Source organism: Eublepharis macularius, chromosome 5 (genome assembly GCF_028583425.1).
Source record: "Eublepharis macularius isolate TG4126 chromosome 5, MPM_Emac_v1.0, whole genome shotgun sequence".
NCBI lineage: Eukaryota > Metazoa > Chordata > Lepidosauria > Squamata > Eublepharidae > Eublepharis > Eublepharis macularius.
The window spans coordinates 3,720,913-3,747,166 of NC_072794.1; the positions used below are offsets into that span (position 1 = coordinate 3,720,913).

The following is a 26,254-nucleotide window of genomic DNA, read 5'->3' on the forward strand; positions in this document are numbered from 1 at the left end:
GCCCTTGCAATTAAAAGTCTGTCAACAGATGAAGAATAAGGAATCACATTTGTCTTTTAATTGAGAAAAACAAAGACATGGCACATCTGGTCACCTCCTGAATAAATTAAGCCACAACAGGCAGGATTAGTTGGACCACACCTCAGAGAGGCCACTCGTAGGCCTGAGCGGGACAGTTTTTGCTGACCGGCAGGCTGGAAGGGGGCATCCCCCCATGCTGCTCCCCAGCAACAGTTGTTGGTTTAGGGCTGCTCCCCCAAGCACCACGGCCAGTTGGCTTGAGTCCTGTGTTTCCTTCATGCGTCCTTTGACGCCTGTCCCCACGGAAGCACAAACCAAACCTCTTCCTAGCCACAAGAGTCATGATGGGTTCAGCTGGTAGTTTGGATCTCAATGGCACAGGGTTTGGAATCTTCTTCCGTGCTGAGGGTTGGCTGTTTGGGCTGAAGAAAGAGAGAGAGAAAAAAGCTGACCATCACAGCCATCTGAGACCATTTGCTTTCCTGCCTGCTTTCAAGAACCCTTGTTTATGGATGAAGTGAGGGCAGAGTTGAATCTTGCTGAGGGTGAGGGGAACTTCCTTGCTGAGGGTTAGAGGCAACTTCCTCACATACTGGGCACAAGCCCACCACAGGAGGCAGGGCCTGTTTGTGGACTCCAAGGAAGCCCGTGGCTGGCCACAGCTGAAACCAGGAAGTTGGGCTGTGGCCTTTTTCTCCAAGGAAGAACTTTTGTCTAGACTGCAAGGGGTCATAACAACATTCGATTTATATACTACCTTCAGGACAACCTAACGCCCACTTAGAGCAGTTTACAAAGCATGCTGCTATCCCTACAATAATAATCACCCTATGAGGTAGGTGGGCTGAGAGCTCTGAGAGAACTGTGACTAGCCCAAGGTCACCCAGCTGGCTACAAGCCAAGGAGTGGGGAATCAAACCTGATTCTTCAGATTAGAGGCCAGCCGCCCTTAATAACTACACCAGACTAGCTCTCGACTGGCATGGGGTGGGGGAATTGACAGAGAGGATTTATTTCCTTTATATGCAGCTTCGGCCAGGAGAAAGGGATTTCTTTAACCTAGGGCTTGCCTTTGGCCCAATCTACCTGGCGGGTCAATTTCACGTTATCTGGAATTCATCTGGGAAGAGGAGGAGGAGGTAGGACATCCAGTTCTCCCTCTGCAGAACAATTCTTCATCCTCCCCACCTCCACAGCTTACAACAGGCCCCACTTACGCGATGCTTAAGGTAGGAGAGGTATGTATCCCATCCAAGTGTAATGACATTCATATATATCACACGGTACTTTGGGGGAAGGTACAGGAAGTTGATCAGCTGTGCTGGTGGCCAGATACACCAGTCCATCTACAGAGGGAAAGAGGAGAGATCAGTTATCCTACCAGCAGAAGAAAAAGGGGGAGGGCTGAGGGGGAGCCAGGCTGACCTTGTAGAACGCCCAGAAGTTGTCCTCTAGATCCTGCCAGCTGCGAGCCAGAGTCTGTCCCTCCAAGGACCCCATTCCTTCAAGAGAGAGAGGGAAGGGTCAGGGCCAGGGCAGAGATGTCTCCTTACCTAAAAGGATCTCAAGAGCCTTTGCCTCCAGGTCATAAATATTGAAGACCTGCACACAGAAGAAACTGTGTGTGTGTGTGATGAAAATCAAGCATCAGGTGGCTACGCTATGATGAAAACAGAAGGGAGAGCTTTCGGGGCGGGGGAGTGTATATGCCATTGCTCAGTAGTATTCTGATTAAAAGGACCTTGGGATCTCCCAGGACTTGACAGAGATCTTATTGCCAGTCAGAGTGGACAATTCCAAGCTAGACAAATCAACAGCATGGTTTAGTATATAAAGCTGCACCCAGGATTTGGGGGATATCCCACAAGAAGAGCACCTGCCTTGTAAGCGAAGTCCCCATGTCTAATCCCTGGTACTTCCAACTAAAGGATCATAGCAGGTGAAATTGAGGAAGACATCTTGGCTGAAAACCTGGAAAGGCCCCTGCCCATCCAAGATGACAACACGAAGTCACATGGGATTTAATGGGGCTTAAGAACATCAGAAGAGGCCTGCTGGATAAGACCAGTGGTCCACCTAGGCCAGCATCCTGTTTTATACAGCCTTCCAATATGTGTCACCTTATACTACTGAAATTCATTTGCTATGCTGTTGCCCACTTACTGAATTCACAAAGATTTTCCTCTTCAGTTGGCCCTGGTTTTCACTATCCACTACAATGCTCATCCCCAAGTTCAAATCATTTCTAAATTAAACAGTACCAGTCCAAATACCAATCATTGTGGGATCCACTACTAACTTCCTTCCACTGCAAGAACTGTCCACTTACTCCTATCCTCTGTTTCTTGTCATTTAATTTTAACTGTCAATTTTTCATCTATAACAGAACTATTTCTCTTATCCCAACTGCTAAGTTTATTCAGAAGTCAGCATCAGCAACCTTTATTGGCATTACATCCATGTTAATATTCAGAAGTCTTTGATGACTTCAAGAACCTTTGGGAAGTCCAAGTGCGTGATGCCTACCAGATCACTCTTAACTACATGCTTAAATCTCTGAAAAAGAACTCCAAAGGTTAGTGAATCAGAGCTTCCTGTTGCAGAACCCATGGCGACCCCCACCCCCAGCTTTTATTAATTTACTCAGATGTTACACTAACTGGCTTTTAGCTTCCTAAATCCCCTCCAAAAATGGTGTAATGTTTGCTACTCTTCAGCCCTCAGATACATAGGCTAATATTAGCAACAAGTTACCGAATCTGGTTAGTAGGTCAACAATTTGACATTTGACCTGTGTGCCATCCATACTAATTAGTTTTTAATCGGCCCATCAGTTAGAACTTCATCTCTTGTCACCTCAGTCTGACTCACTTCTTCTGACTCCCTTCCTGAAAACAACATCTCCAGCATGTATTATACCGCCCAGTATTTCCATGGTGAAAAGAAGCTCAAAAATGTAATAATCTTCTCTGCCTTAAGTAACCCTTTTGTTCCTTTGTTGTCAAACAGTCCAATAGTTTCCCTAGCTGGTTTCCCATTCCTGATACTTTTGAAGAAGGGTTTACTGTTTGTCTTAATGTTTTTAGCAATCTGCTCTTCACTTTTTCTATTCATAGTATTTTCCACTTACAGTTGTTTTGCCAGAACCTGACCTTTCTAAGCACCTGATTTGGGCAAACCTTCTACTTTTAAAAGGAAGCCTTTTTGCTTTTTACAGCTTCTATGATGTGGGCTGTTAACTACGCAGGCTTCCTTTTAGACTTGGAGGTACTTTCCTAATCTGAGGGATGCATTCTAACTGGCACTTTCCTTTCCTTTGCCTAAGACCCTGGAGAGCTGCTGTTAGAGCGAGAAAACCACAACCAAGATTTTACATAAAACAACTTCAATTTTTTTCTACTGCCCCCATAAAAGATACCTCTTTTTGTCTTGAGCAACAGGTCACTGAGGGTGGTGACAGTGGCTTGTGGCTAATCTTACCTAAGAAATACCAAACCCCCAGAACGGGAGAGGCCACTATCTGGTCAATGAAGACCTTTTTCAGGACAGATCTGATCCCACTGAACCCAGCAGCAGGGAAGGCACGGTCCAGCCAGAGGTACCAGTAGTGCATCAGGGGGCCCATGCTGCAGCCGATGGCAAACATCCGAGCTGTAAGAGAAGCAGCCTCAGTTAGCGGCACACAAAAAGAACAGAAGGCCCTGAGGCACGGAGAAAGCAGCAGGAGCCATGACCAAGACTCCCCCCCCCCCCACACCAGTTAAGTCTGGCCAGTTGCAGGTTTCCTTGAGGCCAGGAAGAACTGATGCCACGTCATGCTGCCAAGAGACCAGAGGAGTGTGTGAACTTTGGCCTCGGAGGCAGCCTGGCAGACAGAATGGAGGTGCAAGGATTGTTCACCTTGACACCTGACTCTCCCGAGGCTGGCTCAAACAAGAGTCTGTCGGCTTGGGAAGCCGGAACAGTGCTAGGGACTCATGCAGTCGGTGATGAGGCACCCGTCCCACGGGAACAACACCACACAGCCTCACGCTGACACAAAAGAGGCACAGGGGAGGTCTGCCTGGCTGACGCCGCTCACCTGTGCGGGCCAGGTCCCGCTTGCGCCGCGGTTCCTGCTTCCTCTCCCAGGCTTGCTGCAGCGTGTCCCCAGCCGCCAGCAGCGACCCGCAGCTGAAGGTGTTGGTGACTAGCAGGAGGCGGCCTCTGAACAGCGGCTTCCAGTACACAGCGACGCCCGCCACCAGGGCTCGGCCACGAGACAGCATCGTCCACCCCAGGGACGCCACAGCCTCAACGACTGGAGGGAAGGAGCGAGAAGACGCAAAGAGCTTGGCAAGGCGCACGGGCTTTAAACGTCTAGCAAAGCCGGGGCGGAACTCTGCCCGTGCTCAGAGAAGCTCCCGCCACCCTCTCTCCGCCCCGGGGCGGAATGCCCTAAGCGCCCCCCCCCCCCGGGGTCTCCCGCGTGATCTTTGGCCTCACCTCTCCAGTGGCCCTTCAGGGAGCCCAAGGGGGCCACCCCCACCGGCTTCTCGGGGCTTCTCCCGCAGCGCTCGGCGCGGCGGAGAGCAGGAAGGACCGGCCGCGCCAAAGGTGGGGGCGGAGAGGGTCACGTGGGCGGCGGAGGGCGGCCATGATAGCTACTGAGGCAACCCTACACCGGAAGGGCCGCCATGACTGTTACTAGGGGAAACTCTCCCACGCCTCGCAAAGGGCGAACAAAGCCAAAGGCGCGGCCCAGGCTCGGCGCCGGAGACACGAGGCCGCCGCCGCCACCGCCTCTCCACATCCCCCGTCCGGAAGGCGTAACGGGCGAAGCCGGAAGCGGAGACTTTCTAGCGCATCACTTCCGCCCTCCGCGACATCTCGCTGTCTCCCCGGCCGGGCCAGTGCGCATGCGCTTTCCTTCAAAGTGCGGCGGGGCGGGAACCGGGCGCTGGTCGGGGGCGGCCATGGCGGAGGCGGCTCCGAGCCCCAAGCCCAAGGGTGAGGGCGCAGCGCTGCGCACGCCCTGTGGGGGGGGGCTTGTTTTCTGGCTCTGCCTTGGAGCGCTTCGCAGCGCGCCGCTTTGCGCTGACGTGCTCCCAAGGAGGCCCTGCCCGCCGTGGAATCACTCTGCACGCGCTCGGGGGCATTCCCGCGCAACGCCCACCTCCTTACTTCTTGCTTCTTTTTTTTAGGAGGAAGAATTGTGCCATCCCGTTACTTGCAGTATGACAGAAAAGTTGCTGGGAAGGTGAATTTTGGGCTAAAAACCAATTCCGCATGCAAATGACAGTATTATCGATTAAGGACTCAATAAGTTTTTTAGGCTGTGGTGAAGAATATGGTTTAGTATCAGACTATTGGGTTAATAACTCCAGAATAGAAACGTCAAGGTTAAATGTGGATTACGAAACTAAACATATTTAAATGAGCTGAAATAGAAGTATTATTATTATGATAGAACATTTGGTGGTTTTGTGCCCCTGAAATCTGGCAAACTCATAAACGAATATGTTTCATATCTCACAAGTAGGAAGAACAGCAAGCTTGAAGATAGTATTTATATTGTAGAGCGTTCCAAACTTTGAGAGTTTAAAAAAACAAAGGATAAAAAGCAACGTCTAGTGTACTTTTTTGGTCAAGTAAGGAAAAACAAGAATATTGCTTTCTATTCTTAAAAGGCAAAATTCAAAAGAGGTCTGATGTACCCAGACTTCAGGAAAGATGATGATAACTTTGCACTTTTTTTTACAGATGGTTGTGTATCGCTAGAGACATACCTTGGTTTGTAAGTTCCATTAGGAAACTGGTAGTGGTCTTGTGATAATTATAAAAAGATATGCAAAGGCTGTTTGATATACCTGAATAGTTTAACTGAGGAAATTTCTGTTGCTGTGGGTCAGAGATGGCACTGGTTGCTTTAGTTGATGATCTTTGAATGTAGTCAAGGGCGAGGAGAAGGGAGTGGTATACAGCTACTGTAAAACCACAGCTGCTGCAGAGGATGTACTAAAACGAATGACAGGATTGCCCATTGAAAATAATGAGAGAGGCTTGAATGCCTATTGGAAATAATGGGAACCTGGAATGCCCATTGACTTGCATGGGCTCCATTGAAACACATTAGAGCAAAAAAAAAGGTGCAAAGAAAACGTGGAATGGATTTTGAAGGAAAGTGTCTGGGCCCAGATAGACTGTTCTGGGACTGGATTGACAGGCCTCTACCTGGAATCGCATCCCCTGGTGTGCCAGACTATGTCTTGGATCCTTACTAATGCTATGTCTTTAAAAATGTATATATTAGCCTTATGGTATTCTCAGGGAACCATTTGTAGAAAAAGAACTGCGGGAACTCATTAGCATAACTCATTAACATATGGCACACCCCTTGATCGGGCAAAAATGGCCAGGATTCGGCTGCTGCCAGATGGAGAAGTGTTCCCCAACCTGGCTGTGGCCCAATTGGGGCCGTTTTGCCCACAATCCAGGCCAAAACAGGGCCAAAATGGGCATTTGGGGCATGTTTTGGCCTGGATCAGGCCCAAAACGGCCCAGATTGGGTTGGTGCTGGGAGGGGAGGGGTCCCCCACCAGGCACCAACCCAATCCTGGCAGATTTGGTCCTGACCCCAGCCAAAAAGGGCCCCAAAGGGCCGGAAATGGCCGTTTGGGCTCCGTATGGGCCCAGATCACGGCAGAAACAGCCTGGACCAGATCAGTGCTCCACCTCGCCCTGACCAGATCCCGTCAGTTCTGGCCCCGATCCCAGCAAAAAATAGCCCAAATGGCTGAAAGTGTCCATTTTGGGCCTTTTGGACCAGGATTGGGGCCAGAAAGGACAGAATCTGGTTAGAGCCAAGCGGGGGAACCCTCCCCTGCCCAGCACTGACCCAGTCCAGGCCCCCTTGGCCCCAATCTCGGGCCAAAACAAGCCCAGAACATCCAAAAATGGTCATTTTGAGCCCGTTTTGGCCAGGACTGGGGCCGAAACAGCCAGGACCATGTCCGTGCCGGGTGTAAGAAACTTCCTCCACCTGGCAATGACCCGATCCGGGCCATTTTTGCCCCGATCTAGGCTGTTCTGGCCCCAATCCAGGCCGAAACGGCCCCAAATGGCCGACAGTTGCCATTTTGAGCCCGGATTGGGGCTGAAACAACTGGGGCCGGGTTGGTGCCAGCCGGGGGAGGCTTCCCTTGCCTGGCACGGACCCAATCCAGGCCGTTTCGGCCCCGATCCGGGCTGAAATGGGCAAAAAATGGCCATTTTTTACCCATTCCAGCCCGAATTGGGGCCGTAATGGCTCGGACTGGGTTGGTGCCGGGCGGGGGAGACTTCCCCCGCCCGGCTCCAACCCAATCCTGGCCATTTTGGCCCCGATCCGGGCCGGAATGGACCCAATCCAGGCCAAACTGCCCCAAATGGCTGACAATGGCCATTTTGGGCGTTTCAGCCCGTTTCGGGACTGAAACGTCCCAGACTGGGTCGGTGCTGGGTGGGGGATGCTTCCTCCACCTGGCACCGACCCGATCAAGGCTGTTTTGGCCCCCATTTTGGCTCCAATCAAGGCCTAAATTGCCCCAAACCTTTTAAAGTCAGGTGGGCAAGGTCACTTGACTTGGGGGAACTAACGGAATGGCCTTCCGGTGCATTCCCCCTCAAAATGAGCCCTGAGTATTGTATTGAAATGTACTTACTTGATACTGATTGTATTAACCTCATACTGTGTAATCCGCCTTGAGCCTCAGTGAGATCATTTATAAAGTAGCTTACATGTGGCGCCCTATGCCAGATAAATGAAAGAGAACAGGAGACCACTACTGATGCCAGAAATACGGGGTTTGTTGTCTCAGAGGCCCCATGTGGTGGTTGGGTCCTTGTAGTTTGGAGGAAAGTCATAATTGAAATTGACAGTATCACTGGTTGCAAAATTCCCAATTCTTTGGTTGGGCAAGTTCCTGCTGTAAAGAGAAATATGACCTGACTGCTTTAGCACTGCAAAAAAGAAAGCAAAGAACCTGCATAACACCAAAAATTTTGAATATTAAAATGCAGTTCAGAAAGTGTAGTGGCTAATGAAACTGCCTAGATGAATGGAACTTGTGGGGCTTTGAGTGCTTTTTTTGATTTTTAATAGTGGACATTTAACATTGGACTTTAATATTGGACATCGGACATTTGACTTAATTTTTTTAAATAATTGTCTATCTGATATGATAAGTAGTGTTATGTTGACGAATTTATAAAAATGAATTCTTGTTATTTCTTGACTTTTGACTGTGGTTTGGTCTCTGGTGTAATAGAAGCCAAATTCCCTTTAAAAGGGAACAGCTGTTACTCGAATTGGTCACCTTGCAAGTAGGGGAAATTAACAGCAAGGAGAAGGCTATGCGAGAGGGGTAACAAGCGAGATCTCCACCAATTTTTACAGGGTTCCCTCCCCAAGGCAACTGATGAGACTAGTTTTCTTCAAAACAAAAGAGTAATTTTTATTTAAAGGGGAAAACTCACACATACAAGAAGTAACTCACAACCACACATGATTCCTAGGAAAGCAGTGATGAAAATTGGAATAGGTTTCAGGGATTTTCAGGAGACAATTACCTATCCGATGAGCAGAGTAGTCCATTGAGGAAGAGGTCTTCAAATGGCCCACATTCTGGCCCAAGAGAGGCTCAGAGAGGGAGACTCTGAGGGTACAGTGCTCAGATCCGAATAAGTGTACACAATTTGAATGGGGCGAATCTCGGATTCTTACAGGGCAGATCAGGCCCTGGGGTTGGAGAATACTTTAGCCATTAAGACAAAGGACCTTAAAGGTCACCTCCTGGGAATGACAAAGGTTTGAGTATATCTTTGATTGGTTCTACCGGGGTTTGACAAAGGATTTAGATTAATTACTCCTGGTGCCTTACAAAGAAACAGCAGTTAATTAAATGTTTCCGAAGCTTGGCTGACAAATTTAGAGTTTTGATTAAATGTTCCCAAGAAGATTTTTAAACTTTTCAGAGCTGATTGATGGCCCTCAATTGCAGGACAGGATTTAATCAATGGGAAGAGGGGAGTTTGGAATGCTCAGGGTGGTGACTCACGAGCACCTCTGTTGTCAAAGATAGCACGTTCCGCAGCATGGGGAGGCAGGAGCCAATCATGCCTAATTTCTCGGCTTGTATTCACATTCATTCATGTCTCATTCTCCCAGTGTGGGATCCAGCAACATTTTGCTCAGCTAGTTTGCTAATGCGAATTAAAGCACATCAGATTCACTGGGTTATGATTTTTATACCTTAAGCAGCTATTAAACAGTGAAGGCTGGGCTGACTGCTCACACAGCCACTTGGCAGACTTCCTGGTAGGTTTAAGAGTATCAAGTTAAATTAATCAAACTTCCAACATGTATCATCCAATCACCTTGCCTTGATGGTGATCTCTTTGATCTGTGTTTGTTATTCTGAACATGGCTATTTAGAAGTTAAGCCCTTTTAATATGGGTGTGGCTTTCTGCCATGTAAAGATGTTTAGGATCTCCCGTATAAGGATTGGGGTGCAAACCTTGGTTTGGCTGGGCAAGTTACTGGAGCGTATCATTCCCCACTCCAGTCTCTCTTTAATGACCATCTTGGAGGAACAGTGTGGGGATTGCTAACTTCATTCCTGTTCTTTCATTAGCAGGTGGAGAGTTGCCTGTCTGGCACTAAAGGGTTTGAGAGGGCAGCCTCTGCAAAGAGACCCCCTGTTCAGTTACAGAAGCAGAAAGCTACCTCTGGTGAGTTTAGGATTTTGTGCAGTCCTTGGCAATCAGTCTGTGTTTCTTAGCATGGATGATTTGTCCTCTCTGTATTAACTTGTCTGTCTTAAATGCCATGCACATTGCAAGAAATTCTGCAAGTTGTTTAAGGGTGTGCACACATAGTCCCTGTATGAAGACGGTGTGCTTCAGCATGTATCCAGTGTTCCCTTGTAACTGCATACTGGTCGGTACCAATGCAGCAGTGAGCAAGATTAATTGGTTAGATTTCTTCCACCTGTACAAGGTGGCATTAGTACTCTCTACCTGTCCTAGCAGTGGTCCTTGAGAGAGTGACTGGTAGTCGTAATTTGAACCCATGTCTCCCTGTGTCTCATCTAGCCCTACACCACAGTGGCTTTAAAAATGTTGATATTTTTGCTGGTGGAGCCCTGGATGCTATCTTCTTGATGAGCTTCTCAGAAGGTTGCATTTTCACCTTAATTTTTCAGCAGAAATTGTATTATAGAAATTACAAGCCAATATTTTTATTTATTTTTTATTTATTTTGGATTTTTATTCCGCCCTCCCTGCAAAGCAGGCCCAGGGCAGATTCCATTAAGTAAAAAAAAAATCCATATAATTTACATCCTAAAAACAATTTAAAACAACAGTATCAAAACAGTACAGTATAAATAAAAATATAAAACAGTTGATATACAAGATAGCAGCCGTCAAATTCACCACTTGGAGGCAGTTGGTCTGGCAATCGGGAAAACTGGATGGTGGACGATTCTAATAGGGAGGGCTCAGATCTTCACTTTTCCTCTGACAGGTCCGCCGAAGACTGGCATAACCTCAACCATATGCCTGGCAGAACATCTGTGTCTTACAGGCCCGGTGGAAGGATAGTAGACCCTGCTGGGCCCTGGTCTCACTAGACAGAGAGTTCCACCAGGTCGGAGCCAGGACCGAAAAGGCCCTGGCTCTGGTCAAGGTCAGGCGGGCCTCCCTGGGGCTGGGGACCACCAATAATTTCTTATCTCCTGATCGGAGTGTCCTCCCGGGTACATACGGGGAGAGGCAGTCCCGCGGGAACGCTGGTCCCAGTTCACATAGGGTTTTATAGGTCAATACCAATACCAATGTGAATAGAAATACAAATATAAATGTTCTTGGGAAGGGAATGTTCAGTGATGTCTTGGTCTAGGAATGGTGCCTGGAGGTTGCCTCTTCTCTCCCACGTCTTCAACTAGACCATACTGAGTTTTGGTAGGGAGATCAATGCCGGTTTGTCTCTCAATTTCCCCTCCTCCAGAAACGATGCTACAGTCAACTCTGCTGGAAAATCATGGGAATGCTCGACTTGACCTGGAGTTCTCTGCGATTGATGGTAGGTGCCCTTTTCTGTCTGGGATCCGATTGACCTCGTAGTTACTTCTATTTAACTGGTGGAGAGGGCTAGCATCTTGGCTGGGTGCGTCTACCTAATGACAAATCCCCCTTTGCCAGATAGGTACAATTGAAGGGAGGCTGCAGTTCAAAGAAGAGAAGACTGAGTGTGCATTCCTTGGGTACACTAATCTTTTCCGCCAGGTCCCAGAAAATTATCCTTCCTAATCTGACTTTCTGCCTTGCAAAACTTTCAGATGGTCCAGTATGAGTATCGAGTTATTCCTAAAATCTTGCTCTGTTTCATTCTTCATTGCAGTTAATGTTGTCTCTCCCCCTGCTCCCCCCGCATCCTTGAGAATACCACCCAGTTTAGGGGCCAGTTTACCAAATATGATAATCTTGTATCGCCATTTCCAAGGTTTGTAAATTCTTCCCCCCTGGCTTACCTGGTGCTTTGCATCACTTCATAGCTCTTATCCCCTGAACCTGACTACTTGCATAAATAATCCCATATACCACCAAAGGTGAGGTGGGTGAGAGACTTACATCTTCCTTCCCCTTGTTTGTACGTTCTGTGTCTCTTGGAGAATGCCTGGTTCTCATCAGGTCATTGCTTCTCTTGTTAGAAGTCTAGAGCCGTATTTTCTGCCTATCTGAAAAAATGCCTGCCTTGCCTCAGATTGGGGGGAAGGGATTTGTGGAGAAGGGCCTCCAGAAAGGATCTCCATGAACAGGTTCTGTGATCAAAATGTAGGACCTGCGTGTTCTGTTTCAGGACTTGTGCATCCACGTGCCACTCTGTACGCGGAATGTAACCCTCAGGGCTCTTTGCTCTTGAAAGTGAGAGTCCTCTTACGTTGGCCTGCCAAAGCCCTGTATTATGTCAAATGAAATGGGTTCTTGAGCCATATTGTTTTCCCTGTTGTTGTGCTGAGTAAACCCTGTCTTCTGTGTCATATTGCTTGAGGCCGTCCAGACAAAACCCGCCTTCAGACACCACTCTCAAAGGCAAATGCTGCCGTGAAAGGCGCCTCCAGGAGAGAGCAGACCCTGGTGAGTGAAGCAGTGTCAACTGAACAGAGGGGACTTTGGGGCTGGGGGGGGGGGGGCCATGAATGAGTGAGTTCTGTGCATGCAGCAATATGCCCCATTGCCTGACTGCCAAATGCACCGACCGAGACCTCCAAGTGCTGCCGAGGATTTCCCCTTCACGTCTGACTTGGCTGTGTGGGGGTGTGATGGCCGCCCCTGCTAGAGAGATCCTGCAGGTGGTCATGTTCCCCGCTGCCTTCTCCCAGCTCCCAGAGGCCTCCTGCAGTCTGAACAAGGGGATCGTCCGGGATGGCCTGGGAACCCAGTCAGTGGGGGCCCCCAGCCCTCCGGCTAACGCGCCCTGCCTTGTGAGCCGCCTCCGGGTTCTGGTTTTGTCAGTGATGCTCTTTATATTTATATGAGTATTTAAGGGACCACTGAAAGAGTGTTCAGAGCTTTGGGTAGAGACGTTAAAGCCCAGGAAAGGACTTCTCCATTTTTCCTGCGGAGAGAGGGAAAACTTTGGGAATACTGGGAGAAAAATAACCTCCTTTGCAGTATTTTCTTTTTGAGAAAGTATTTTACACTTTTACAAGACTGAGGACTTCTTCAGTTTTTCCAGTTGGAAAACTGACAAACAGTGCAATCCTGAGTTGGGGGAGGACTAAGGGGAGGTCTGCTTAGGGAGCAGACTAAGGGGTCCGCCACCATAGCTCGCACTTGCCCAAGTTTAACCCTCCGCCGCCGCCAGCAACCAGGTGAGGCACACCTGCGGTGGCCAGGACAGGCAACCGGATAGAGGTGTGAGCAAGGCGTAAGTCCTGGCGCTGGGGGGCGGACCACAACTTACTTGACTCCCAAAGCCGCTCCAGGCCCAGGCACGCCCACTGCAGCAGTGGAAAGTTATACTTCAAAAAACAGTGGTGTAGTCCATTGGCAACCATTGTACCGGGAAAACTCGCTCGCGTACCCAATGCCCGGCCCTGCCCAAGCAGCTCGACAGAACACAGGATGTACCGCCAGGACCAGTCCACGTGCGCCCTTGTCCGGCTGAGCCCCCTCCCTCCCACATGCCCAGTCAGCTCACCGTGCACCCTATATATCTTCCGGACGGCGTGCCCATGAACCCAGGTAAGTAGGGAGGTGGCTGGAGGCCCTGCTCAGCAGCCCCCAGGCATGGCAACTTAGAGTGCGAGGCGGGAGAGGGTGCTCACGGTGGTGGTGCGCAAGTTCACTTGGGGGACTTTGAGGAATCAGGGAGTAATCTGCACTCAAAGGAAGAAGAACTAAGTCTGGAATGTCTGATTAACAACTACCACCCAAGTTTCTTTGCAGGTTATCTGACACCTGAGTCCCGGCTCGTGATGGGGTAATGGAGCACTGACAGGTAAGAAAGAGCTGGGGCAGCGTTGCGCTGGCTCGCTGGTTTGCACCGGCTCCTTCCCTCCCCTCACCTGCTCTCTTCTGAAGACCAGCCTCTGCAGGTGAGGCTCGCCACTGGGGGGCAGCAGCAGCCCCTGCCTGCCATTGAAGCATTTGCCCAGGGGACCGCCCTCGACACAGCTTCCCATTTGGGGGCTCTGTTCAGATCCCCTCAGTTGGTGCCCCCCCCGCCCCCCGGAGAGAAGGAAATGGGGCTGCAGGTTGGGTTGACTGGGTGTTCGTAGCTCCCTGTTGGTGGTGGGTGCACAGCCCCTCTTCTATCACAGGGCCAGACATTATCTGCCTGTGGGCTGCACTGTGACAATGGAGCTGCCGCCGCTGCTCCCACCCGTGGACACCCTCCCAGAATGTGGCAGCCTGGGCTGGGGCTTGCACAGCACCAGGTCCCTTGCCTCACATGTGTCTGTTTCCCTTTCAGATAGGTCACGGCCCAACAGGGAGGCCAAGGAGCACGGTTGTTCCAGCCCCCACCCCGTGATCCTCCTCACCTGCCATTCAAGGCCGGCCCAAGGAGTGGTTCTCCAGGCAGCCTGCATTTCTACCTTGCTCCTGTGAGGGCAGCACGAAGAATGGATTCCGCAGCCTTGACAGTTGTGCAGGCTGGCTTTGCTCCCATCCTGGCCGGTCGACATTGGGAAGACGTGTGTCCAGATACCCTCTTCCCTTTTCACAGTTCAATAAAATTTGTTTTGAACACCAACCCCTCTCCAGTCTATTTGCTTGCCTTTGGATTTCAGTAGGCCCTCTCCACTTCCCCAAAAGACTGCCATTCCACACCTCGAAGCGAATGCTCTCTTACTCTGGGTTGGGACAGGTGGGGTGGCTCTAGGTGGCTCTCTGTCTTTGTATGGCTCTGCAGGCCAAAAGAGCAGGTGTCCAGTTGCACCTTGGAGTCTTTGGCCCTGGCCAAAGTCCACTCTCCCAGCAGTGCAGGCTCAGAGTGGATCACAACCCAATTAAAACAGTATAATATACAATAACATATAGCTAAAAACAATTTAAAACTGGCAGCAAAATTTAAACAGACAGGGGATTTCACAGTCCTGCAAGATCACTGGGTCTATGGAGGCTAATACACAGCAATGAGCTAAAAACCATGGGGGGGGTCTGGTCCCCCCCCCGGTAGGAGGCCAAGAGAAGGTCTGCTCGCCTCAACCACCAAAAGCCTGGTGGAACATCTCTGTCTTACAGGCCCAGCGGAATGCTAAAAGATTCCGCTGGGACTGAGTTGTCTCAGACAGAGTTCCACCAGGTTGGGGCCAGGGCCAAGAAGGCCTGTGCCCTGGTTGAGGCAAGATGGATCTCTTTAATAATAACAATAATAATAATATTTGATTTATATACCACCCTTCAGGACAACTTAATGCCCACTCAGAGCGGTTTACAAAGTATGCTATTATTATCCCCACAACAAAACACCCTGAGAGGTGGGTGGGACTGAGAGAGCTCTGAGAGAGCTGCGACTGTCCCAAGGTCACCCAGCTGGCTTCCAAGTGGAGGAGGGGGGAATCAAACCCAGTTCTCCAGATTAGAGTCCCACGCTTTTAACCACTACAACAAACTTGGGCCAGGGATCTTAAGAAGATGTTTGTCTTTTGAGTGAAGTGCCCTCCGGGGTATATAGGGTGAGAAGCGGTCGTGAAGGTATGCTGGTCCCAGTCTGCTAAGGGCCTTAAAGGTCAAGACCAGCACCTTGAACCTGATCTGGAACTCCACTGGGAGCCAGTGCAGCTGGAGCAAGACGGGTCATATGAGCCTGGAGCAATGGCCTGGTCAAGAGCCGCTGGGAGTGCTGGGGAGTGGGATAACGGCCCCCAGAGCAGATTCTCTGGTCCCGCAGGCCGTCATTCTATTCGGGGGGTGGGCAGCATCCCAGGACTGGAGCATGGCTCGTGAGGTCCACCCCACATTCTTAAAACTTTTCAATGTGGTAATGTGTAATGGAGCCACTGCAAGTCAATGAGCATTGCTTACGCCCATCACATTCAGTGGTCCTTCCAGTCTCCCCGACGGTCTCCAGTGGGCAGCAGTGTTGGTTGTTGCAGCACCTACTGCCCTGCTCGCCTCTACATAGCTGCCTCTCCTGGACTTTGGGGAAGTGGGGGCTGATCCTGGGTCCCTCTTCACTCTTTTCATCCTTTCTGGCCCCACTTTTCTCGTGGAAGGGGGCGGGATTTGCAAGTGGGCGAGGCTGCAGCCACCAATCTGGCCCTCATCAGAAATGGGGGTTGGACAAGCAAGAGGGTGGATGCCCTGTCTGCACCTTTAGTGTTACCTCTGCCCCCCTCCCCTGGGCAGGTATGTGTGTTGCTGGGCAACAGAGATTGCAGCCTCCCCATTGGCTGTGCCGCTGCTTGCCCCTTGCATGCCTGTCGGGAGTGGTGCGACCATTGGCTGGTGCAGGTGGGATTGTCGGGAACTGTGGGTGGGTGCTGTTGGCGACGGCTGCACCTCGGCTTGTTGAGCTTGGGCACTGGTGTGGCTCTCCCACTAAAGTCCATAGGAAGTAGCAGAGCGGCACCACTTTTACGTTGATGTGCGGGAGTTGGCATCAGGGAAGCCCTTAGAATTGGGCTGAAAAACTCCTATGATTTCTCCCCATTTTGGAATGAGTGAAATAAAAACAATATTTTACTCAAAACGTATGAACATTTTAATGTAAGGATCTACAGCTTTAAGTAATGATAATTGCTATGCATGCTGTACACTTGCACCTCATTTTCAAGGATTTTTTCGTTTAAATATAAGCAATTTGTGCAACAATATGCCACGAGGTATTTAGTTCAGTGTTTCCATTTTTTTAGAGTTTAATATACAAATATACTATTAGTCCTACTTGTTGTGACTGTGTGAGAATGTCTCTGCCCAAATAATACTTTTTTTGTTTACAGCTGGTTCATGCTTTTGTAAGATCATAACTGGTCTACTGTAGCACACTCTACATTGGGACACCCTTGATGACAACCTGGAAATTGCAGCCGGATCAGAATGTGATAGCCCAGTTGTTGTCATGTGCTGACTATTGGAAAAGCTGTTGCCTGTTTTAGAATGGCTTCATTGGCTGCCAGTTTGTTTCCAAGTTCATTTCAGGGTGTTGGTTATGACCTTCAAAGCCCTTCCTGGCCTGGGTCCCGCATATCAGAAGCACTCCCTCTCCCCGTTTGTCCTTGTGCACAAGCTCCATTGCTACCTTCTGGCTGTTCTCTCATTAAGGGTCGCCTGCCTGGTGTTGATGAAGGTTCATTCTTGTTCTGTTGGTGCTCCTGCTTTGTAAAGCAGGCACTGCAAGGAGATGTGAGGGGAACGTCCTCTTTGGAAACTGCAAGGTGTTCTCTTCACCAGAGCTTTTAAGAGAGTGAAGATTGCAAGCATTTGATAAGGCTGGGTGTAGTTGTGTGTGTGTGTGGGGGGGGTTATTTCTTTAACTGTGTATTGTGTATCTCCTTGAGCTGTAGGCAAAGGCAGGGTATAAATGTTTTAATAAATACAGGATTGGCCAAAGGCTTCATGGAAAAGGTGGAAGGTGGGTGGGCTCATACAGGTATTTGGGGGGGGGGGGATTATCCAGGCATAAAGTGCAGTGAGGGAGCCTGGATGCCTTTGCGTACCTGGGACAGGTAGAGTTGGAAAGAAAAAAGGTTCCAGGCAGAGATGTGCCAGGATATCTCACAGCATAAGAGGCTAAAGAAAGCTCAGACAATACAAATGACGAGTTTGTACTTGACCTGGGCATGAAAGGAACCCTCAGTTGGCATTTAGAGAGGAGCAGGCGTGAAAGAATTCCAGCCATTAAGAGCAGGAAGGGAGAAAGGGATCTGTTGACCGTGAGGGTCGTTTGAGGAAAGAGCTTGCAGTTCCTTAGCAGACCAGCAGTGAGAGACCTGCTGGGAGGAGGGCAGAGAGTCTCCTCCGCTGAATGCTTTAGAGACACGACCGTGTTCATTTTTAAGGGCCTCTCACTCCCTTTTTGGTTTCTTCCAGATATCCACTGATCCAGACGATTTGACTGGAGTGCTGGGATCTCACGCACTGCTTTTAACGTATGCCTTAATAAAGGTAAGAGATCGTAGGGAAAATGCAATCTTTTTGTTTTGTTTCTGCTTTTAAAGGCCCAAACTTGCAAGATGCTCATTCACCAGTTTTTGGGCCCATTTATTGTGCTGCTGGTGTAACAGATGGAGAAAAACCTTGCCCTTCTGGAGCGGGAAGCGGAAAGGAACTTGCTAGCGCTCTCCGAGGAACGGGGGAAGCTTCAGGAGGAGGCACACAGGAAGAAGCGTAGACTTCTGCGGCTGAAGAAAGAACAGGAGCTCTTGGATACCCTGGACAGACAGGTTGGGGCCAGTCAGGGTATGGTGCAAATGCATCCTCCCAGCCTTTCCCTATTCTTGCCCATGGCAAGGGATGCCACCCAAATGTCCTTGGTTTGGCCATCCTCAGGCAGGGCATAGCTGGCAGAAGGTCCCGGTTTCAGCCCCAGCTTCTCTACTTGGGTGGCTGTGTGCTGCTTGAGGCCAGCAGAGTTAGACGCTGCTGCGGTACAGGGCCCAACAGTTCAGGCTCAGGCGCCTGTTGAATAGGGAATATGGTCAAATAGAGGAGGAATTGTCGGGGAAAGTGTTTACGGTGTGAGTTGTGACTTTTCGCTGATATCTCTCTGTCTTCGTCTTCCCTCCTTTCAGCTTGAAGTGCTTGTTCCTGTTTCTGAGCAATGTGTCAGGTTCCAGGAGGAGTACAGCAACTTCGCCACAGCCCTGGACTCAACGCGGCACGAGCTGCCCATTAAGGGGATCCATATGGGAGAGAACCAGAGTCAGTTCCTAGGTAGGGAAAGGCTGAGTTGAGACCTTCATAAATCAAACCATTGCCTGCAGGCTTATTTCTCTTTATTGTGATTTTACTCGCTAGAGAGAAGGGCATGAAAGCCTTCCCACCCCCTTGATAACTTTAAAATAGTGTTTCTTTTAGTGCTCATAGAATTTGGCAGAGCTGTAGGGTAGGTCAGAACGAGCCCCATATTGCAGAAAGGGGGAAGCTGAGACAATGACCCTTGCCAAAGGCCTGTTTCTGTCAAGTGTTAGTCTCCTGATGAGGTTTCAGAAGGCTTGGCCTGCATACTTCCAGGCCCTGTGCTTGTGGCCTGCCTTGCAGGGTTGGTCGTGTTTCAAAGTGTCCACTTATTCCCTGAGGGCTCAAGGCAGCTAACAGCAAATTGTGTGTAAAGCGCTGTCAAGTCGCAGCCAATTTATGGCCATTCCTGCTGGAGTTTTCAAGGCAAGAGGCGGTTTGCTGTTCCCTGCCTCACAACCCTGATCTTTCTTGGTGGTCTTCCATCCAGTTACTAATCAGCACCAACACTCAACTTTCAAGATCTAATAAGATCAGGCTAGCCCGGGCCATCCGGGTCAAGGAAAAGTGGGAGACACCGATGCCACCAAGCCTATTAAGAGATTTTTTTTTTTGAAAGACAAAAGTGATGTGGTTTGTCCTTGCCATTAAAGGAGGAGGATGACTTCATGTGTGCCTTGGAGGCATGGGGTGTAAAAGCTTCTGTGTGAGTAGCCTGCAGCTAGGAAGATGTGGTGTGATAGGCCCTGTCTTTCTTTGAAACCAAGGGGATTCACACTGCCGCTTATGCATTTGGGGGACCTGCTTGGTTTTGAGATATAAACGTTCCCCTCGTTTACAAGATGTTCTTAGGGTAGGAAGGGTAAAGGCTTTTGGTTGCTGCTGTGAGGTAAGTTTTGTACTGAGCCCAAGAGTGCAGAGGCCATTGAAGCAGGAGGCTTAATAAAACAAGAAGAAGGATTTATTTAAGTGCAGGTTATGTGCTGAATTCTCCGTTACCAGAAACAGACCTTACAACTCTATCCTCTCCCAGAGGTGGAGTTAAAACCTTGAGGCAGAACATGGGCTCTGAAAGGTCACTGGATGCTAGGGCTGAGGTTCCGATGTGAGTGGCTATTCTGCATCTGGGGCAGGACCACTTCCTGACCACCACAGCCAGCTGTTTGTAAAATTTCCAGCGTGCTCATTGGGAAGTGAACCTTCCCTTTCTGTGGTGTGGCCTCCCTGCTTTACAGGCTGCCAGTTAGCATCCGGCAGGACTATGAGGCTCTCCCTCTGGGGCTGACCCAGGCCTGCTTTGACCAAGGTGGCTGCATCGCCTCTCCTTCAAGCCACGCTTACTTAGATCTGCTGTGTTGGCCTGATTTGACTGATCAGTGCTTAGCTTGGGCTGATGCTGAAGTGCATCATTTGTGCTAGTTGTGTGCCGCCTTTTAGGTCAATTTTCAGATTTAGTAAATAAAACCTTGCTTGCTGTTGCCCGTGGGGAGAACCCTCTTTTCAAGAGCTTCACAGGCACAAGGGTGATCATGGGCTTAGCTACAGATTGCTGTTGGTTGCATGAATCTCTTCCACACATGCAGGAGGATGAAGCAGCAGGTGAGACTGAACATCCAGGAATGTTCTTTTGCATTAACAAAAATCTTCCAGTTAATATGAAAAAGCTTGTATCCTTCTTTGCTTGCTGTGCTGGCTTCTGGGGAGGGCTGTTTATAATAGAGGGGGGCATTTCCAAAATGCTGCCTTCCCCATTGCAGTCAAAAGTAGTGTAGTCTCTTCTACCACCTCATTCTCCTGCATGTGACTTACACTGAGTAATCCACCTTGAGAAAGGAAGACTATAAATAATGTACATTTTAAAAAATACTCAAATGTGTGAACCAGCAGACTTCAGACAAATGCTACCATATAAAATCTCGACTAACCTCGGCGTCTTTTGTTCCCGCTTCCTCTTCTCGGGCAGCTGACTTGCAAGAACAGCTGACTGCCACTCAGAGCATCCTGGAGGGGAATCTACAGGAACACTCTGAGCACAACACCAAAGTTTTGGATGTTGTGAAAGAGCTGGAGGAGGCATCTCTGAAGCTGAACGATGAACTCCAGAGGTATTTTTATGAAGTTAAGAACCCAAATCCTCTGACTTTTGGGGGGGGGGGGCTGTGGGTAGGAGAGCCTCAACACATTCACGGCATTTGGTGAATAGTCCTTCAGCCTGCCCCGGATCACTCAGTGGATGACCTGCAGGGAGGCGTGGCAGTGCTGGCACCTGTCCTGGCTTTTGTGTGTGCAGGGCTGCATTTCTCTCTGCCCTTCCTTCCAGGCTGGTAAGAGTCTGTAGGAGGTTTCCCACCCAGTCACTGACCAGGTACAACATTGCTTAGCTTCAATCAGGCTTTTTTTATCATGTGCCCTTCTGTCCACACGCTTGCGCTGAGACGGCTAATTCTCAGAGGAGAGAGTGAGAAGAATACTAAAGCTATTTCCCATTTTCCTTCCTTCTCTGTTGGTCATTGCATTAATTCTCTTAACTGGTGGTTTGCATGTAGACACTAACAGCAGCCAGTGGATGCGATCCTCCAGTTGATGTTCTTTTTTTTTAATAGTACATTTTTGTCTTATTAATAAAAGCCCAATAAAAAGGGCAGAGAGAAAAAAAGAAAATAAGGGGGGAAAGAAGAGAAAAAGAGAAAGAAGAACAAAAATTAAAGAAAAAAAAGAAAAATAATACATATTTCATTTTCCATTTTTCTCTACAACACCTATCATATCTTACAAACAATGTCGTTATAGTTCTGATACCTCCAAAATTTACCTTTTCATTAATTCCCCCCTTCTGTTTATTTTCCCTAAATTTATATTCTTAGAAATCAAATCCACAAATCATCAGTTCAGTTCTTTTCATTGTCACTCAGGAAGGGAAGTCAATAAAGGGTTTCCACTTAACCATAAAAGTAACTAATGTTTTATCTCTGATCAAAGATTTAAGTTTAGCCATGTTCAGTAACTCCTTCATTTTCACAATCCAGTCATCCATTGAAGGCAACGTTGTACTTTTCCATTTTTCCACATATAAAAGTCTATCCGCCATTGTCATCTATAGAAATAAGATACTATGTCTATTTTCCAGCTGTTTGTCCATTAGGGTTCTGATTTAAATTGTATATTGATCTTCAGAATTTTCTGTATTATCATACGAGTTTGTGACCAAAAATTTTTTGCTTTAGGACAAGTCCACCAAAGATGATAAAATGTTCGTTCATGTTGCTCACATTTCCAACATTTGTTTGACATACCTGTACTCATTTTTGCTAATTTATCAGGAGGCATATTCTACCGATACATCATTTTATAAAAAATTTCTTTAACTCAAAGTGAATTTGAGTCACTTTACCCACATATTTTCCCACTGGTCCATTAGTATATCATACCCAAATTTTTTAGCCCATTTTACCATACAGTCTTTCACACATTCTTCTTCTGTTTCAAATTTCAACAAAAAAATGTACATTTTGGAAATAACATGTTCATCACTTATACAAAACTCTTTTTCAAACTCTGTCTTTTCATATTCAAAACCCCATAGTTTTTAAAATCTAATTTAAACCTTTCTAGTAATTGTTCATAGAAAAACCATTGACATTTATAACCTTTAGCTATGAGATCTTCCCTTGTCTTCAATTTACAATCTTGTGAGAACTCTTAATAAATCTCCATAAGTCAAATGTTCTGTCAAATGTGAAAAGCGCAATATTGGAAGCATCCTGTCTGACCGTTCATCAGTTCATCTAGAGCAGACCTCTCCTCTTGTTGGCAGCAGCCCTCCAGGAGCACAGGCAGAGAGCAAGAGACCTTTCCGGACACTTGCTGCCTGCGTCCCTGGATGGGGTGGGGATAGACTGTGGGAACTTTGGCCAGCCAAGCAAGTGCTCTGCCAGTGATCTATGGCCTTTCCCTATCCACTGCCTTATACAGAGTTAGGCCTTGGCTCCATTGTCTGCACTGACGGATAGCAGCCCTCAAGGGTCTTGGTCTTTACTTACTAGTTCCTCCTCCCCAGTGTGTTGTAATTGGATGCATGCCCTGTTTTCTGTCTTTGTGGACCTTCTGGAAGAAGCTTTCTGCAGGCACTAGTTAATTTGCTCTAACCTTTTTCTTCTTTCATAGGAGCTTTGCTGGTGTTCTGAACCTTTCTGTTGATGTGAGCAAGGAGGTCTCGCTGCATTACCAAAAAACATGCGAAGATACCTTGGGGCTGGAGGCCATGAGGCAGTTGTACTTCCCCCAGAGCAGTTCTTGAACCGCTGGCCACAATAGGAGGTTGGACTTCAAGCCTCTTCACCTTGTGACGGATTGAGTGGTGAAGCTGCAGTGCATTGGCTGGAATTGTTCACCTCCCTCCTCCATAAATGACTCCTCTCAGCTACCACTTCAGCCAAGAAAGCAAAGTTCCTATACTGTCTTTTCCATTAAATACTTTTTGTCTGCTTCAGTGAGTGTCCTTTCTTGTTCCTGCATGAAAAGATCCAAACCAGCTGAGGTCCCCATTCTCCTTGTATGAAATACTTCCCTCCACACAGCGTGGTGGTCTGCCTCTGAGCACTAGATACTCAGGGGAAACACTGGGGGGAGGGACATTGTGGCGGAATAGCCCTGCTGAACTGTGGGCACTGCTGTGTCTTGTCCACTGAGATATCTGGGCACCAGTGACTTTCCAAGCCCCCACCTGGCAATGTGCCACTCCCAACTTTCCATCCCTTGCTGACAGTTTCTTTCCCTCTTTTGGTACATAATTGTCACCTCCTGGCCTTTGTAGGAATTGCCTGCGCAGAGGACCAGGGCTCTCCTCCCCTGCGTTGCTGTTCTAAGGCCCGGTCTCATGCGTTCATGTCCTGCTACCCAGTGTTTGGTTATGAGGGGGACACCTTACTGCTCTTATGCGTCACTGAAGGATTAGCCATTTGCCAATACACCACCACCTCCTCTGGGCACCCATTTCAATAGTGTTTGAACATTGGACAGGACAGCTACCAGTATTAAAAATCATAAACCATTTATTAAGAAGAGCATGTCCACGTGCATACTCTCAGCACAGCAACAGATTGATCAATGGATCCCAAAAGAAAGGTGTAAAACATGCAGTTCTCCACCCTTCACTCTTTTCATGACCTAGCCCGCTTATTCTAAGGCAAGCGCCTTCATTTAGAAGGTACAGCATTTTAAAAGCTTCCCCGTTACCTTGTAGTCTCTGTCCAGGCCTGAAGCCTTCCCTATGGCAATGGTGGCCTCAGTGGGGCTCCAGGTGTGAGATTTCCTTCTCCCTAGGTGGAATCAGCCCCAAAGCACTTCCCCCTCTATACCAAGGGGTTTTTATTATCTCTGTTTGCTTACCCATCTCTTGGCCAAAGAAGCCTTTCCTGAAATCTCCAAGAAGAAACCTTCTAGCCTCTTTTACTCCCAAATCCTTGCCCCCTCCTCCACGTCAACTTCTAGTAGGAAGTGTGAGCTGACTATTGTCTCCAGCCAGGCCATTAGCATTTCTAGAGCATAGCTGGATGAGGCTATCTGGCTTCCCTCTGCTCTTGCCTGTTGTCTGCTAAGAGAAAGAGGAAAACTTTTAATATAGGGGGAGGTTTTGCACAGACCAAACCTTCACATTAAAATACATTTCTCTAGTCATGCTTTAGTAGTTGGCATGACTACTGGCAAAGAAGGACCCGCTTGTGGGGGGGGGGGGTGGCATCACGTGCGGTCATGGTGGACACCTGAAAATGGAGCTCCCAAAACCATTCCCCTGAACTGGCAATTTTCTTAAAGCTTGACTCAGCCGTTACAGTTAAAAGACATGGAGAAGGAGGTAAAAACAACACACATACAACCCGGTGATTGACTCTCCATTGGTATAACTTCTCTACTGGCGAGGCTAAAAATGGAATGGGCCCAGAGCTAGAGAAGAGGCCCAATATGGCAGCCAAAAGTCCCCATGCAACTTAACAAAAAATGACCCCTTTGAATCAATTGGAAGAACTAGAAGACAGGATTGTGGAAAAACTTACATACTTAAACCTATAACTCAACAACTTGCGGAAATAAGACTAATTGCACCAAGTTTCTCAAACAGTTGATACAGCAATGGAATTTATCCTTACTACGTCACTTAAAAGCCAGTGAAATCTGGATGAAAGAGAAGCTCGGGGATCTTGAGAACAAGTCCAATTGTAGTCATCTGAAATTTAGAGGGTTTGAAAAGTCGGTGGAAGTTCTACTGATTTGGCTCTCTTCCTGGCATCATGGCTTGCAAATGTGCTGGACCTTGAAGAAGTTATTGCCCCTAATATAAAAACAGCTCACCAACTGGGCCCCCCCAAACAATCCACGCTTCAAAGATTCAAGAGAGAGCATAGCTAAATTTTTGGAATTTTTGCAAGAAGCCAGAACCAAAGGCTCCCTAGTACAGCAAGACAAAAAAATCCAAGTCCTCTCTGCTGAGACCTTACAAAAACGCCACAAATTAAAACACCGTGAATTAAACAAAGCGAATAGAAGCTTAACATCAGGTAACCTTCAAGCAACAGACCAGGACAATGGAAGCAAATTACTGAAGCTTTTAAATCTGGAAGTCCAACAAGATCCCACAAAGACATCGCGAAGAGAAAAGTGCACCAACCCATCTATACATCTTAAATGGAGCAAGATTCCAATTAGACAACCACCATTCTTAAGTGCTAAATTTCATTTTTTATAAATTTACTTTATAGCTAACAAGCTGAGCATTAATCGGCTACTTTCTGATGCTTTAACATAGCAGTCCAATGAGGGAAGGAGGGAGTTTTTGTCTTTCTTGCTTCCTTGCCGTTAGGAAATCCCAGAAGTAGGGCATTGTAGAAGTAGTGCCTTATTAGCCTGGATTGTTTTATTCAGGATTCTGGTGAGATACCTCTGTTGAGAGGTCTAGTAATTTAGTTTACAAATTCAGTTTTGTTCTCATGTTGTATATGGTGAGGAAGGAGGGTGGAAGGGGAAGGGGAGTTATATATAAGCATATCCCTCATAATGCCTTCGAAACCAGTATTTGGAGCTATACTGAAGAGAGACCTGCCTTAGGTGAAAAAACAGGAATTCCCAAAAACATTTGTTTTTAATCATGTTAAGCGATTCTTCAACTCTAAGAAGTTACTACATTATGAGTGATACCATTAAGATTTTTTCTTTGAACTGTAGAGGCCTGAATAATAAAATAAAGGCAAAATGGGTCACCTCATCCATGATCAAACAGCATCCAGGCATCTTGCTATTACATAACTAACCTCTAAAAATTCACAGGTATTGGAAACTCATTGGTTTGCACAACAATATCAGGCTCCAGGCAACTCGAAATCTAGAGGTGTAGCCATATTAATCTCAAAAAACGTAAGATTCCTTTATGAAGCAAGTGATATCGATTCTAAAGGTTGTTATATTTTCATAAAGGGTCAGCTTAATAATAATAAACTAACTTTGGCATCTATATATGCTCCCAACAAGAATCAACTTCAATTTATTAATGAACCTTTATCTAAACTCAATGCTTTTTGTGAAGAGAAATTCTTATTGGCAGAGACTTAACTATATAGCTGATCTGTATCTTGATTGATCCTCTCTAAAAATGCAGAGAAGAGAACTTGATTCTCGAAAGCTTATGCTAAAATGAAATTGGTTAGTCTTAAAGGTGCTACTGGACTCTTTTTGATTTTCCTCTCTAAAAATGTTGATCTAAAAAAATGGGAAAACATTCAGTTCTTACAAAAAATTCTTGGTTATTTTAAC

The 26,254-nt window shown here is 47.7% G+C and overlaps 2 protein-coding genes across 3 annotated transcripts; one reads left to right on the forward strand and one right to left on the reverse strand.

Annotated features, from left to right (window-relative positions):
• Nucleotides 1–36: 36 nt before the first annotated feature.
• Nucleotides 37–4,723, reverse strand: MPV17L2 (MPV17 mitochondrial inner membrane protein like 2). Its single transcript, XM_054979659.1, has 6 exons — nucleotides 4,507–4,723; nucleotides 4,103–4,321; nucleotides 3,502–3,672; nucleotides 1,447–1,523; nucleotides 1,239–1,367; nucleotides 37–443 (listed from the first exon to the last, which is right to left on the reverse strand). The coding sequence occupies exons 2-6, from the start codon at nucleotides 4,287–4,289 to the stop codon at nucleotides 372–374; spliced, it is 636 nt and encodes a 211-aa protein (XP_054835634.1). The 5' UTR covers nucleotides 4,290–4,321; nucleotides 4,507–4,723; the 3' UTR covers nucleotides 37–371.
• Nucleotides 4,633–22,940, forward strand: LOC129329911 (HAUS augmin-like complex subunit 8). Of its 2 annotated transcripts, none has more exons than XM_054979653.1 (10): nucleotides 4,633–5,010; nucleotides 5,205–5,260; nucleotides 9,676–9,772; nucleotides 11,052–11,126; nucleotides 12,096–12,181; nucleotides 17,585–17,659; nucleotides 17,779–17,937; nucleotides 18,286–18,427; nucleotides 20,415–20,556; nucleotides 22,616–22,940. In XM_054979653.1, exons 1-10 carry the CDS (start codon nucleotides 4,698–4,700, stop codon nucleotides 22,746–22,748), a joined length of 1,278 nt encoding a protein of 425 aa, XP_054835628.1. In that variant the 5' UTR covers nucleotides 4,633–4,697; the 3' UTR covers nucleotides 22,749–22,940. The 2 variants fall into 2 exon arrangements, with proteins under 2 accessions (XP_054835628.1, XP_054835629.1); XM_054979654.1 differs by having other exon boundaries at nucleotides 9,679–9,772.
• Nucleotides 22,941–26,254: the final 3,314 nt, after the last annotated feature.